This window comes from Pogona vitticeps, chromosome 2 (genome assembly GCF_051106095.1).
Source record: "Pogona vitticeps strain Pit_001003342236 chromosome 2, PviZW2.1, whole genome shotgun sequence".
In the NCBI taxonomy this organism is placed as follows: domain Eukaryota; kingdom Metazoa; phylum Chordata; class Lepidosauria; order Squamata; family Agamidae; genus Pogona; species Pogona vitticeps.
Genome location: NC_135784.1, coordinates 303,826,696 through 303,840,984, shown reverse-complemented (window position 1 = coordinate 303,840,984; position 14,289 = coordinate 303,826,696). Strand labels below are relative to the sequence as shown.

The 14,289-nt window shown below is 44.9% G+C and overlaps 1 protein-coding gene across 1 annotated transcript in view; it reads right to left on the bottom strand.

The window, feature by feature from the left end:
• LOXHD1 (lipoxygenase homology PLAT domains 1) overlaps window positions 1-14,289 on the bottom strand; it is a 215,944-nt gene that overhangs the window by 42,981 nt on the left and 158,674 nt on the right. Inside the window, exon 32 of the mRNA XM_072992974.2 lies at window positions 12,856-13,064. Coding sequence (XP_072849075.2) covers window positions 12,856-13,064 — 209 coding nt within the window. The remainder of the gene's footprint in view (window positions 1-12,855; window positions 13,065-14,289) is intronic.

Here is a 14,289-nt window from a genome sequence, read left to right as displayed (position 1 = left end):
GCCCGTGTTGTGCTGAAGAGGCTCCAGGTGCTTGCAGACAGAGTCTATCCGGAATCACAGTGTGGATTTCGAGCAAATAGATCCACCACTGACATGGTATTCTCCCTCCGACAGTTGCAGGAGAAATGCAGGGAACAACAACAGCCACTCTTAGTGGCCTTCATAGACCTTACAAAAGCATTTGACTTGGTTAGCAGGGATGGCCTTTTCAAAATACTTCCCAAGATTGGATGTCCACCTCGTCTCCTTAACATCATCAGGTCCTTCCACGATGGAATGAAAGGCACTGTAGTTTTTGACGGCTCAACATCAGATCCCTTTGACATCCGAAGCGGAGTGAAACAGGGCTGTGTCCTCGCACCAACACTTTTTGGGATCTTTTTTGCTGTCATGCTGAAGCATGCCTTTGGAACTGCAACAGAAGGTGTCTATCTCCGGACTAGATCAGATGGAAAGCTCTTTAATCTCTCTAGATTGAGAGCAAAGACCAAAGTCCAGCTGAAATGCATGAGGGACTTCCTCTTTGCAGACGATGCAGCCATTGTTGCCCACTCTGCTGAAGACCTCCAACAACTCATGAACCGTTTCAGCAAGGCCTGCCAAGACTTTGGACTAACAATCAGCCTGAAGAAAACACAAGTCATGGGCCAGGGTGTGGACTCACCTCCCTCTATTACCATCTCCACACAAGAATTGGAGGTTGTTCACGACTTTGTGTACCTTGGCTCAACCATCTCTGACACCCTCTCTCTAGATGTCGAGCTGGATAAACGCATTGGGAAAGCAGCCACCATGTTCTCTAGACTCACAAAGAGAGTATGGCTCAATAAGAAACTGACAACACATACCAAGATCCAGGTCTATAGAGCCTGTGTCCTGAGCACACTCCTGTACTGCAGCGAGTCCTGGACCCTTTGTGCCCGGCAGGAGAGGAAGCTGAACACCTTCCATATGCGTTGCCTACGACGGATTTTTGGTATCACCTGGCAGGACAGAGTTCCAAATAGAGTAGTCCTAGAATGAGCTGGAATTTTCAGCATGCATACATTACTGAAACAGCGACGTCTACGCTGGCTTGGGCACGTTGTGAGAATGGCTGATGGTCGGATTCCAAAGGATCTCCTATATGGAGAATTAGTGCAGGGAAATCGCCCCAGAGGGAGACCACAGCTGCGATACAAGGATATCTGCAAGCGGGATCTGAAGGCCTTAGGAATAGACCTCAACAGATGGGAAACTCTGACATCTGATCGTTCAGCCTGGAGGCAGGCAGTGCATCACGGCCTCTCCCAATTTGAAGAGACCCTTGTCCAGCAGGCTGAGGCAAAGAGGAAGTCACAAAGGAAGCAAAACCAGGGAGCTGGACAGGGGACAGATTGGATTTGTCTCCAGTGTGGAAGGGATTGTCACTCTCGAATTGGCCTCCTCAGCCACACTAGACGCTGTTCCAAGTCCTCCATACAGAGCACGATACCATAGTCTTTCGAGACTGAAGGATGCCTACAAGGGTGTGACTACACAGATCCCTTTAGAGCAGTCCGGCTAAATATGTTTGCTTGGAGTCAGGTAGGGGTGCAATGTGCCATTTGGTATGATCCTCAAGTGACCATATTTGGTTCGGTTCCTTCCAGTTGGAATTGCAGATTTGGCTGTGGGCAGTCTCTCAACTGTCCCTTCAGGCAAGGCAAAACATTTTTTTTTAAAAAAATGTTTATAAGTGGTACAGTGCATCAGCAATGGTCTATTAGAGCAGTGGTCCCCAACCTTGGGCCTCCAGATGTTCTTGGACTACAGCTCCCAGAAGCCTTCACCACCACCTCTGCTGGCCAGGATTTCTGGGAGTTGAAGTCCAAGAACATCTGGAGGCCCAAGGTTGGGGACTACTGTATTAGAGTCTAAACAACTTCACTGCAGTTTTTCAATCTGTTTGCTAGGAAACAACATGCCTCTTCTGATAGGGAGAGGCTCCCTCTATTTCTAAATGAGGGTGACAATGTCATCGTTGCACCTTGGCATGCCACTTACAGGGCATTTCCAGGCTCTTGGGGACCAAAAGCCCTCCTTGTCGAGATGTCCCCCATGTTGTCAGAGTGGTTTGGCCCGTTCCGACAGGCACAGATGCTGCAATGAGATACGATGGATTTATCGAAGGGGAAGCTGGATTAGGTTCGCCCAAAGATCATTCTGGCCAGAATGCCAGATGGAGCTAAATCAGTAAAGAGACAAAGTGTTAGGGAGGAAAGGCGGACAAGAGAAGCTCAGAGACACGAAAAGAAGCTCAGGAGGCTTTACTGGTAGGAGGGAAGGGGAGAGAGAGGACACAGAATCCTTGCAAGATGCTCAGAAACAGGGAGGCAGAGCTGTGCTTACCATTTCTTAAACACACACACACACACAATTCTACACCTGGATGATCCAAAATAAACATGAAGTGGCGCAATTGGTTTTTTGGCACTTTTCTGTTGCTGTTGTTATTGTTATGTGACATCAAGACACTTCGAACTTAAGGCAGCCCTGTGAATGAGAGACCTTCTGTCTTCAACTGCCCCCTTCAGCTCTTGTGAGCTCAAGACTGTGGCTTCCTTTATCACCATCACAATCATCCTAGAACTGGACAGCTGGAAGGGAACCTCTGGATCATTGAGTCCAGCCGGCGTCAAGGAGGCCCAGTCGGGAATCGAACTCCCAACCTCTGGCTCCACAGCCAGATACCTCAACCCATGAACGATCCAGCAGTTCTGGAAATCCATCTTGTATTCGGTCTTCCTCTTTTCCTGCTGCCTTCAACTTTTCCTAGCATTATCATCTTTTCCAGCAAGTCTTGTATTCTCAAGTATGACAGACTCCTCTTCATAATTTTTGTTATTCATGAGGAAGATACAGAATAAACAAAGAACATTTTCAATTTTTCCCCCTCTATCTATTGGAAAACGTGTGTGGAGATTATATCCGACCTGCCTTCCCAGCTGGAAAGGTGACCAGAGAGGAGGGGCAGGGAGGGGGAACCAGTAAGTTGCTTCTTGTGTAAGTGGTTTAGAAGAGGGTGAGGAAGATGGTAAAGGGTCTGGAAAACAGGCCTCATGAAAAACATGTGAGGGAGATGGACATTTTAAGCTCAGAGAAGACAAGACTAAGAGGTTCTCTGATAGCCATTTTCACATATTTGAAGAGTTACCATGTGGTAGACCGAGCAGGCTTGTTCTTTGGTGATCCACAGCATAGATCCCAAGCAGTGGCTTCAAAGAACAAGAATCTCTTACTAAATCTCAGGAAGAACCTATTCACAGAAGATCTGGAACAGATCATCTCAGACGATGGTGGACTCTCCATCACCGGATGTTTTAATCCCACCTGTTTTAAGAGGCGGGATCGCTGTCTGTCCAAGACATTCTAACTGTGGCTTTCTTGCTTTGGCAGGGGCTGGGCTAGATGATGACTGATGGAGTACCATCCATCTCTACAGTTCCATTGTTCCTTCTGCCCTGCTTCACTGGGAAGGTAAGCAAGCATCATAGGTGGTAATAGGTGTGATCTCCCAGCTTCACCTTCCACTTGCTTTGTCCACCACAAGATGGTGAAGGAGGACAGAGAGGAAGCAGCTAGTCTTTGGAAACCGTCTTTGGAGTCCTGACTTGGGGTCCTGCCAATTCTTTGGGGCCCTCTCCACATACCTCCCTCATCTTTCTTGCAAGCTTCCTTGGCTGGAATGCCAGCCTGGAAAAACTTGAACCAGCCATCTGGCTGGGAATCCACTAGACAACATGGCCACGACCCTGACATCATCCAGTCCGCACCACATGGATGAAACACCCAGGAAAATGCTTCTCCACATCTGATGTAAGCAGATCTGGAGCAGAAAGAAACACATACCAGCTTTGCAATGGGGATATGATGAAATATTGTCCCTCTAGTCTAGAGACACACTGCTTCAAAGCTGCCATTTGACTGCTCAATTGACTTGGAAGTACTTCTAACAGGCAGAAAGAGCTTGTGGTACAAAAAAATAAACCTCCTTTAGTTCTTAAAGGAGTTCTGCTTCTAATTTCGAAGCCGGTGTCTCTTTTGTTTTTGCTGTCACTTAGAAGCACCTTCAATCTGACCTGACCTAATGTATCTTTTTACATTCCTTCCTTGGATGCGGAGCCATATGGATATTTTTTAGAGACAATCTAGCCATGGTTTAAAGAAATGGAGCAAGCAGCTCGCAACATATCCATTTCTATGACTTCTTAACCCAGCTCCTGCTTTTTCTCATGCCTGTCTTGATAGACAGTGTCATAAGCCTCCACTCAACAGTGGCCTCTTTATCCCTCTCGGTTCCATTCTCCCATGTTCTCCATCCTTCTTCCACCCAATTTGCTATCATTCTCTGTTGAGGATAACAGCATCTGTCAGCTGCCTGCCAAGAGGAAGCATCCATGAGGCGCCTCCACAGGACTGCTGAGACCAAATGTATTCAATGCTGTTCTCTGCGTCAGTCACCTCAATAGCTGTGATGGATCTGTCAGAAAAATAAATGGGAAGAACATCCATAAATGTGAAAAATCAATAATGTGAACTCACTCAAGGAATATCCAAAGAAGGGCTCCTTCCGCTGCCAATATGAATCAGTTCTCTAAACGGTGTTCTCGGAAGCCCTGCCATTTCTCAGAGACTTAACTGGCTGAATAACTCAGTGGTTTTGGAGAGGCTGGGAGTTCAATTCGCCCACGGTGTCTCCTGTGAGTAGAGCCAGCCTGTGTGACCTTGGGCCAGCTGCCCAGCTCAAGAGAAAGGGAAGGGTCAACCACTTCTGAGTATTCTCTACCTGGAAAACCCTGAAGAGGGCCCCCACAAGTCAGAATTGAGTTGACGACGCATGATAATGATGATTATAATTAGGAATAACTGGTCTTTGGGTCTGAGTCTACATCCAAGCCTGGTCCCAAGTCTGAGTCCCTATTAAAAATAAGCATTCCCCCTGCCCGAAGAAGGGAGGGATTGGTGGATTCTGAGTTACAAATCTGAGTCATTAAAAAAAACAAAACACAGTCAACTCTGAGTTGAGTCCCCTGTTTGACTTAAGTCAACTTGACAGCAAACTCCACAGCTTGAGTTCCCGTTCCTCCAAGAAGGTGAAGGTAATTAAAAATTATTGCCCCAGTGGTGCATTCTTCACTGCCTCTGCAGTGTGTAGGCTATTTACAGTAATGTTCTGCTCCAGTGACGTGGTGGTGCTGCGGGCTAAACCGCAGAAGCCTCTGGGCTGCAAGGTCAAAAGACCTGCCATCATAAGATCGAATCCACGGGATGGAGTGAGCTCCCGTCACTTGTCCCAGCTCCTGCCAACCTAGCCATTCAAAAGCATGTAAAATTTGAGTAGATAAATAGGTACCACCACGGAAGGTAACAGCGCGCCGTGTCTATCGCTGGCCACGTGACCACGGACAAACGCTAGCTCTATGGGTTGGAAACAGAGATGAGCACCGCCCCCTAGAGTCAGATACAACTGGACTAAATGTCAAGGGGAACCTTTAACTTTACTTCTGCTCCAGGAGCAACACATCTCCAACAGATGGCACTTCAGACAGTGGCTGAAGACCTCTCACAAGGATAGGTCACCACCACCTAAAGCAGATATGGTCAGAAGTCTGGTTTGAAGGATCTTCTTGGTTTTTCCTTCTGAAATCCTAAGCTCTACCTTGTTTTTGTTTAAATGCTAAGTTCCAAGAAAGAACTTTTGAAGTTTCTTGAGTGGGGAAAATGTACACTAAAAATTAAGGAATAATTTCTGGACAAGTGTGTCCTGGGAACAGGATCAATACCGGAACCCCATTCATGAGTCCTTTTATACACTGATCACATGATGATTCCCCCTCACCCCTCTGTTCTTTTTCAGCAATGTAATAGATAGCTCAGTAGTTTTGCTCTCCATCTGCAAAGCCAGAGGTTGGGAGTTCAATTCCCACACTGTGCCTCCTGGGAGAAGAGCCAGCCTATGTGGCCTTGGGCAAGCTTCACAGTCCCAAGGCTCCCCCTAGAGGAAGGGAATGGTAAACCACTTCTGAGTACTCTCTGCCCGGAAAACCCTGAAAAGGGTCGCCATAACTCATAACTGACTTGTCAGCACATCATCATCATCATCATCATCATCATCATCATCATCATCATCATCATCATCATCATCATCATCATCATCATCATTATTATTATTATTATTATTATTATTATTATTATTATTATTATTATTATTATTATTATTATTATTATTATTATTATTATTAATTGTAGGGGTAGGCACATTTTAGTTTCCATTAACAGGAGACATAAAAGTAGCTCTTGACCAAGGTTGACAGATATTGCCTACAGGCAATCTTAAGGAAGAGCATTCTTCTAAAAGAAAAAGAAAAATAAAGGAAAAGATTAGTGAATGACAGTCTATGTAAATTGTGTCTCTCAGACCCTTAGTTACATAAAAGTTCCTGTGCTGGGATCTCTAATCGGCGCGCATTGCTTATGAGCCATGATTAATGCTCTCCTATGAGAGGTCTCCCAAGGTCTGCCAAGCTGTGAAAACAATTTCCATGTTGAGCTAGAAATTATACAACACGTTCTTCTCACGGCAGGGCATTTGCAAAATCCAATCTCCGACAGAAATCAGCAATATGTCAAATTTGGCTTTTCCTTTTAACCGCACTTATGGATTATTCAAACAACGCCGAGGGCCATCCAGAACTGTGCGCCAGGCAAACATGTACCTTCCGAAATAATTCCCCAAAAGGTGGCTGCTTCATAGGTCTGTTGAAACTTTTACAGGCCTGGTCACACCAAAAGAGCAGACAGATTTATCATGACATAAAGTCTAGCTCATCAGGAGCATGGAGATACAGACAGTAATAATCATTGCTATTAATAGTGGCCATTCATAAAACATCTGTTGCTTATGGCTTTCATGGAGGTAGTATCACAAGTTGGGACAAGGTGTGATTTGTCATTGTCAACACAGAGACCCAGACCTTGAAATAAAGTGAGAACAATGTTGGGGGGCTGGGAGAAGATGATATTTTGAAGATGAAACAACCAGCCAATTGACGACGCAAGGAAACAGGACTAAGCCGTGTTTCTCTGGCTCTATAACGGTGGCCAAAAGCCAGCTGAAATAAACTTACACCCATGGAAACTGATTAGGTCTTCAGAGGGTTGCCTGTAAAATGTAATTTAAATTAATCAAAAGCTTCGTATCCTTCCGTTTTAGATTCTGAGGCTCCCTGGGGCTTCTTTTTTGCCCCGAGGAAGCCTATGGGAAGCTCTGGATGGGAGGAGGGTCCAAAATTGGCCCAAATTCCCAGTGGTCCCAAACTCCTAATATTAACGGCCATACGGCAGAGCAACAAATGAGCATAGAGTCTCCTAAGACAGCGGTTCCCAACCTTGGGTGACCCACGTGTTCTTGGACTAGAATTCCTAGCACACCTATGGGTTTTGGGAGTTACAGTTCAAGAAGACCTGATTTACCCAAGGCTGGGAACCACTGTCCTAAGTAGCAAGCTAAAATAGTACAGTAAGTGTCATCCTAAACCCCTTTCTTAAAGTTTGTTTTGTTCTATACTTTCAACCAATCAGGTGTCATCTTTCTCTCTACACAGCTGAGACCAGTTTCTAAGTAGCACAGCATCAAAAGCTATGTTTGGGGCCTTCCTTTCTTGAGAGATAAGGCAGATGTTTCCCCTCTGACTGCTGACCAAAGACTCTAAATGCAAGAGCAAAGAGCTCTTTCCCACAAATCCAGGCCTGTCCTAGGATGAATTCCCAAATTCACACTCCTTTGCATCTGAAATTTCTTGACATTCTGCTGTTCCAAACAAGGGGGCCATATGGGAACTCTGAAGGTAACAACAGGACCTGGTTCTCAGTATTAGAATCTGGTGATAATGACGCACTGCGAGCTGATGAGTTGGTCAAGTGTGCCAAAGAAGCATGAGATTGTTGGAAATATCAAGATGTCAGAGATTCGTTTAAGTCTTGTTGCTGCAGACTGTGTGGTCCTTTGTGGGATGATGATGATGGCATGGCACAAATGAGTCTCGAGGGAGGCCACGTTAGTTACAAAAATGTTTGCTGGAGGTGTAACTGCTGGGGTGGTATCGGCGACGAGCTTCAGCATCAAGGTTGTGATTCATGGTACTGTCGTTGAAGGAGGAAGCTGCTCTATTGTGAATGTAGGTTGTATTGCAGGCAAAGTGGAATGGCAGGTTGTATCATAGATAAAGAGACCCCAGGCAGTTCCTGGAGAGTTGCAATCGAGTGTGATCGAGGCTGCGGTGCAGTGGAAAATTTGATGTACTGTAAAGCCAGAGATAGCTGGGAGGTGAATTGTAGTGTGGCAGAAATGATGAAATGAGCAGGAAGATGGAGAAAGATAATGGCTTGAAGAGTGATGATGCCTCAGGGAAGGCCTTCTTGGAGATCAAACAGAAGAATGCCAGCATCAACCATAATCTGGAGAAGGATTGTGATATCAGCAAGAAGATGAGTATCCATCATGATGTCTAGATGGGGATTGGGATGAAGATGGATCACGGTATCAAAACTCCACATAATGCTTCTGCTTTTTCAAAGCTCTTGGAAAAAAATAGTATGATGAGGAGGAATATCCTTGGACCCAAGAGACACAAGCTTTGGCAGCCACAATGTAAAAGCATGACCAGAATCAATCGCTCTTGGTTGTTTTAGCAATGTGCTCTACAGTTTCAGCAGCGATGCATCCATTGCTTATCTCTTCTTCACATACAGAGCCAGTGGCATGTGTATCAGAAGAGGGGTGATGATTGGTTGGAGTCAATAGACAGGTATCCACCACCTACTATGAATGGGTGTTCAGATACTACTTCCATTACGGCAATATCCATAGTAGATGCTTCATGCCTCTTCTTTCCCCCTTTTTCTTTTTCAGATCTGTGGATTCTGGATTTCCTTGGTTTACTGAGGTCAACGTGAGATTTCTATGTCAAAACCGTAACCACACTGGGCATTTTCATGAATGCTGATACCACTGAAGTGATGGTAGATGGTAAACTTGGCATGAGGAAGACTAGAAAGAAGACCTGGTGACTTACAAATGGTATTGATCATAGAATCACAGAGTTGGAAGAGACCACAGGGGCCATCAAGTCCAACTCCCAGCCATGCAGGAACTCCATCAAAGCACTCCCGACCGATGGCCATCCAGCCTCTGCTTAAAAACCTCCAAAGAAGGAGACTCCACCACCCTTCAAAGCAGCCTCTTCCACAGCTGGACAACTCTGACAGTCAGGAAGTTCTTCCTAATGTTCAGATGGAATCTCTTTTCCTGTAGTTTGAAACCATTGCTCCGTGTCCTAGTGTCTGGAGCTGTGGAAAACAAACCTGTCTCCACTTCAACATGACATCCTTTCAAATATTTAAACATGGCTATCATGTCTCCTCTTAACCTTCTTTTTGTATGGCTAAACATTCCCAGCTCCCTAAGCCGCTCCACATAGGACATGGCTTCCAGACCTTTGATCATTTTGGTTGCCCTCCTCTGGACACGTTCCAGGCTGTCAACATCCTTCTTGAACTGAGGTGCCCAGAGCTGGACACAATACTCCAGATGAGGTCTGACCAAAGCAGAATAGAGTGGTACTATCACTTCCCTTGAGCTAGACACTATACTCCTATTGATGCAACCAAGAATTGCATTGGCTTTCTTGGCAGCCGCATCACACTGCTGACTCCTGTTCAGTTTGTGGTCTACCAAGACTCCTAGATCCCTTTCACAGGTACTGTTGTCTAGCCAGGTGTCTTCCATCCTATATCTGTGCAGTTGATTTTTTTCTGCCTAGGTATAGGACCTTAAATTTCTCCCTGTTGAAATTCATTTTATTAGTTTTGGCACCAGACTCTGTCAACGTCATTTTGAATTTTAATCCTGTCCTCTGGGGAATTAGCAACCCCTCCCAATTTGGTATCATCTGCAAATTTAATCAGCACATTCTCTATTCCTTCATCCAAGTCATTGATAAAGATGTTGAACAGCACCAAGGCCCAGAACAGAACCCTGAGGCACCCCACTAGTTACCTCTCTCCAGGATGAAGAGAAGCCATTGGTGAGCACACTTTGAGTTCGGTCAGTCAACCAATTACAAATCCACCGAACAGCAGCACTGTCTAGCCTACATTTTACTGCCTTCCTTGCAAGAATATCTCAAATTACTCCTCAACTGGCTTTCTTAAGAAGGTGCATCACCAGTGGAACATTCCAATGACATCAGTTTGGGTTAAACAGCCTTGCTGATTCTCCATGCCAAAGTGTTGCACTCATCCCAAAGACACAAGAACCCCATGTCATGTGCATCTCTGTGAGGAACCTTCCCTCTACAGACAACACAGTATTTAAAAACCACTCCTTCCGTAGTCTTGAGATAAGAAGATTCCAAAACACTCACTGTAAACTAAAATTCCTCAAAAGTCCAAAAAAGGAGAGAGTAATTCCTCCCATTTCTCATTGCTACCCCATATAGTCCAGGCCAAAAAGCTTCACTCAATGGTTCCCCCAAATATTACAAGTGTACAAGGTACATTAATTCCAAAAGCACATGGTTAAAACTTAGGAGATCTCTTCTAGGGTTGCCTTCTGTAGCAACAGAGACTGTGTTGCATGTGATGCCCAAATATGTGAATTCTGTTATCTTTCATGGAATCTAGGAGCCACTAGACTTATCATGATTACTTGTTATATTTCTGCCCCACCTTTCTCTATTAAGTAGGGCTCCATGCAGCTTACAGTAATCATAAAACATAATAATAACAGGAGATGAAAACAAATTCAGCCACAGAACCATTAAAATCCAATGAAAGCAAACAGAGCCGCACACAAAAATATTACAATCTGCAGAGAGTTAAAATCCTCACAATAGATTAAACCATATCACCAGCCCATTTGAAAAGATGTACAGTACCTTCACACTCTACCTAAAAGCAGCAAGAGCGGATATCGATGCTTTCCCCCATGCTTAATCCATTTCGTAGTCATGCAAGCCACCAGCCGTTGCAGAGATGAGAAAAGTAAATTTTGTCAACTACAATCCCTAGCATGTCCCAGTAAAAACCACTCTAGCACATGTTGGCTAGAGTATGCTGGGATCTGTAGTAATAAAAAGTCATTTCCCCTCCTCTCTGGTCTATCCCCACATCTGGTGGCGCCCTGGGCAGTTACCTATTAAGTTTCTACTGAATGGAAAGTCACGCCAGGATAGCAGAATTGGTGATTTCCACAACAAACAAGCAGACAGACACCACTAGCACTGGTTTCTGCTCGGGGAAAAAGTCAGAAGGATGCTTCTCAAAATAGTTTATTTCGCAAGTAATGGATGTGTTGCAACTAACTCTCCCTCATCAGCCTCCTGCCATTCTTCCTCTGCTGAGAAGTTCCCCCCACGGCTAACAAGTGGCTTCCAAGTCAATCACGAACAGAGCAAAAGACAGTCATTGACTCTGCAAGCAGACATGTGTCCTTGGGTCACAGCCTCTGCAGGAGACCATGCAGAACGATGATGTAGAATGTGGGGATAGGAACAAAATTCCTGACAACTTCAGCATTGGTGCTTGGTGTTTTTTTTAATCAAGTTACTCCTCTGGTTGGAAAAGAGCACAGTGAAATCTCAGATAGTATAGACAGAGATGAATAAGGTTTTCCTCATCCAGACAGCAGCGCTTTGGGTCTGTTTTCAGATAATTGCCCCTCCTGTTCACTAGCAGAAGCAGACATTACAGTCCATTACATATTGCAAGAGGGAAGGATTTCCACTGGAAAACACACAGTGCCACTGGAAAAAAAGCCTTGCCCATAGGGAAAGCCCATGTTGTATGCAGATGCAACAAAAGTCCTGTCTCTCACATGTTCCAGTCAAAGAATCTTGGGGAGGAGGTCATTATGTGAAAAGCCCTTCTGTGCCAAAAGTCTGTTTCGGAAGTCATTGCTAATTGGAGGGTCAAATCATACAAAATGCTAAGCTGGTAATTGGAAGATGATGCAGCAGGTCTAGGAAGGTCTAGAACAATCAATACTGGGATAGACCAAGAATGAAACCTCCGTCCCAGGTGGGGGGCTTATCTGGTGTTATTTGCTGGGCTGGGAACACCATACACATGTATGTTCTCCCTTTCACTTACACACACACACACACACACACACACACACACAGAGAGAGAGAGAGAGAGAGAGAGAGAGAGAGACTCATGTTCCGATAACAATCACTGGACTCACTGCAAGGAAATAGTGATTTCCTAGTGCTAATCACAGGGTTGAACTGGACAAAATGCTAAGCTCATAATTAGACAGTGATAACACAGCTGATTGTCTCATTGAGCAAGTTTTTCCCGGAACAATGTTCTTCCTGATGCTTTCTCAGCCGTGCCTCTAAGCATTCAGATTTTAAGAAAGGCTTGGGTGGAACTCCTGCTGATTAACAATCAAAGCAAGCAAGCCAATTCACAAAACATGGAGGGAAGAAGAGTGGGGACCACAGAGTTTTTAAGAGATTCACATTTCTCAAATCCTTCAGCAGTTTCACAGACCAAGGCAGAAGGGTTCCCATCTCTCCACAGCCCAGCTGATGACCCAGCCTGCAAGGAAAAGCAAGCAGGTTTCACACAGAATTTGGGTCTTTTTGGAAGTTCAGATGGCTTAGTATCCCTGGGATAGAAAAACCAACAATTTGATTCTGTACAAGGCAGATTTTCATGTGCATTTGAGACTCTCCAATGTTCTCCACCTCCCTTTTGAACACTTGTGGATTTAGGACCTTCCCTCACCATCCATACTTCCAGATTTCACTCTCAGGTGGTACAATTTACCTCCACTTTCTTGACTTCTTCAACATCCACTCCCATAACGGAGAATTTCTCAACGGAAGCATCTGCAAACACATCCTTTCCTTCCGGGAGATCAAGCCACAACCGGCATGTCTGCAGTTTCTTAGGACCCATAATGATGACAAAAACGCGACTGTCAGTGTCTGAGTCAAACTCGCTGCCCGTGGTGATGGTGATGTGGTAAGGAATTACTGAAAGCAGACAAAACAGCAAAGAGATTAGGCTGGACAAGAAGTGCAGTAGCAAAGGTCTAAGGTTAAATATTTCCTGTCATCAGTTAAAGGATTTCATCTGCCAGAAATGCTGAAGAGCCATCGCTAGGGTATCTGCTCTACACAATTATATCAGTTTGATACCACTTCAATGGTCATTACACAATTGTGGGATTTGTAGTTAGTAAGATACTCAGACAAAGGCCCACATAGTCAAAGCTATGGTTTTTCCAGTAGCGATGTATGGAAGTGAGAGCTGGACTATCAAAAAGGCTGACCGCCAAAGAATTGATGCTTTTGAATTGTGGTGCTGGAGGAGACTCTTGAAAGTCCCCTGGACTGCAAGGAGAACAAACCTATCCATTTTGAAGGAAATCAGCCCTGTGCGCTCCCTGGAAGGACAGATCCTGAAGCTGAGGCTCCAGTACTTTGGCCATCTCATGAGAAGGGAAGACTCCCTGGAGAAGACCCTGATGTTGGGAAAGTGTGAAGGCAAGAGGAGAAGGGGACGACAGAGGGCAAGGTGGTTGGACAGTGTCATCGAAGTGACCAACATGAATTAGACCCAACTCCAGGAGTCAGTGGAAGACAGGAGGGCCTGGCATGCTCCGGTCAATGGGTCAAGAAGAGTTGGTCACAACTTAATGACTAAACAACAGAGAATGCTAGAAACAGAGAGAATTCTAATTTCAAAATATATGCAATGGGATACTCTGTGTGGTGTAGCAGATAGTGTGACAGACGAGGACTCAGACCGACACTTCTTCTACCCAACCCACACCTAATTAGCTTGCTAATCAAAATATCATGGGGCACTGTCTTAAAAGAGTTGCTTAAGTAAAAATATATTACATCTACAACATTTCCACCATCTACCCACCATCTTACCCAACCAAAACCTCATATAAGATAAGTCTGGTAGGATTTTTTTTCTTGACGAATCCACATTGGCTTCTAGTCACTACAGGATTGTTTTCAAGGTGCTTTCAGAATGACCACTTAATAATTTGCTCCAGGATTTTCTCTGGGATTGGGGTCAAGCTGACTGGTCTATAGTTTCCATGTTCCGCCTTTTTGCTCTTTTTGAAGAGAGGGACCACATTACCCATCCTCCATGTTTTCTGAGAATTCTTCAGCCAATTCCCTCAGTACCCTTGGATGAAGTTCATTGGGGGCCTGGTGTTTCAAACTCATTAAAGGTACT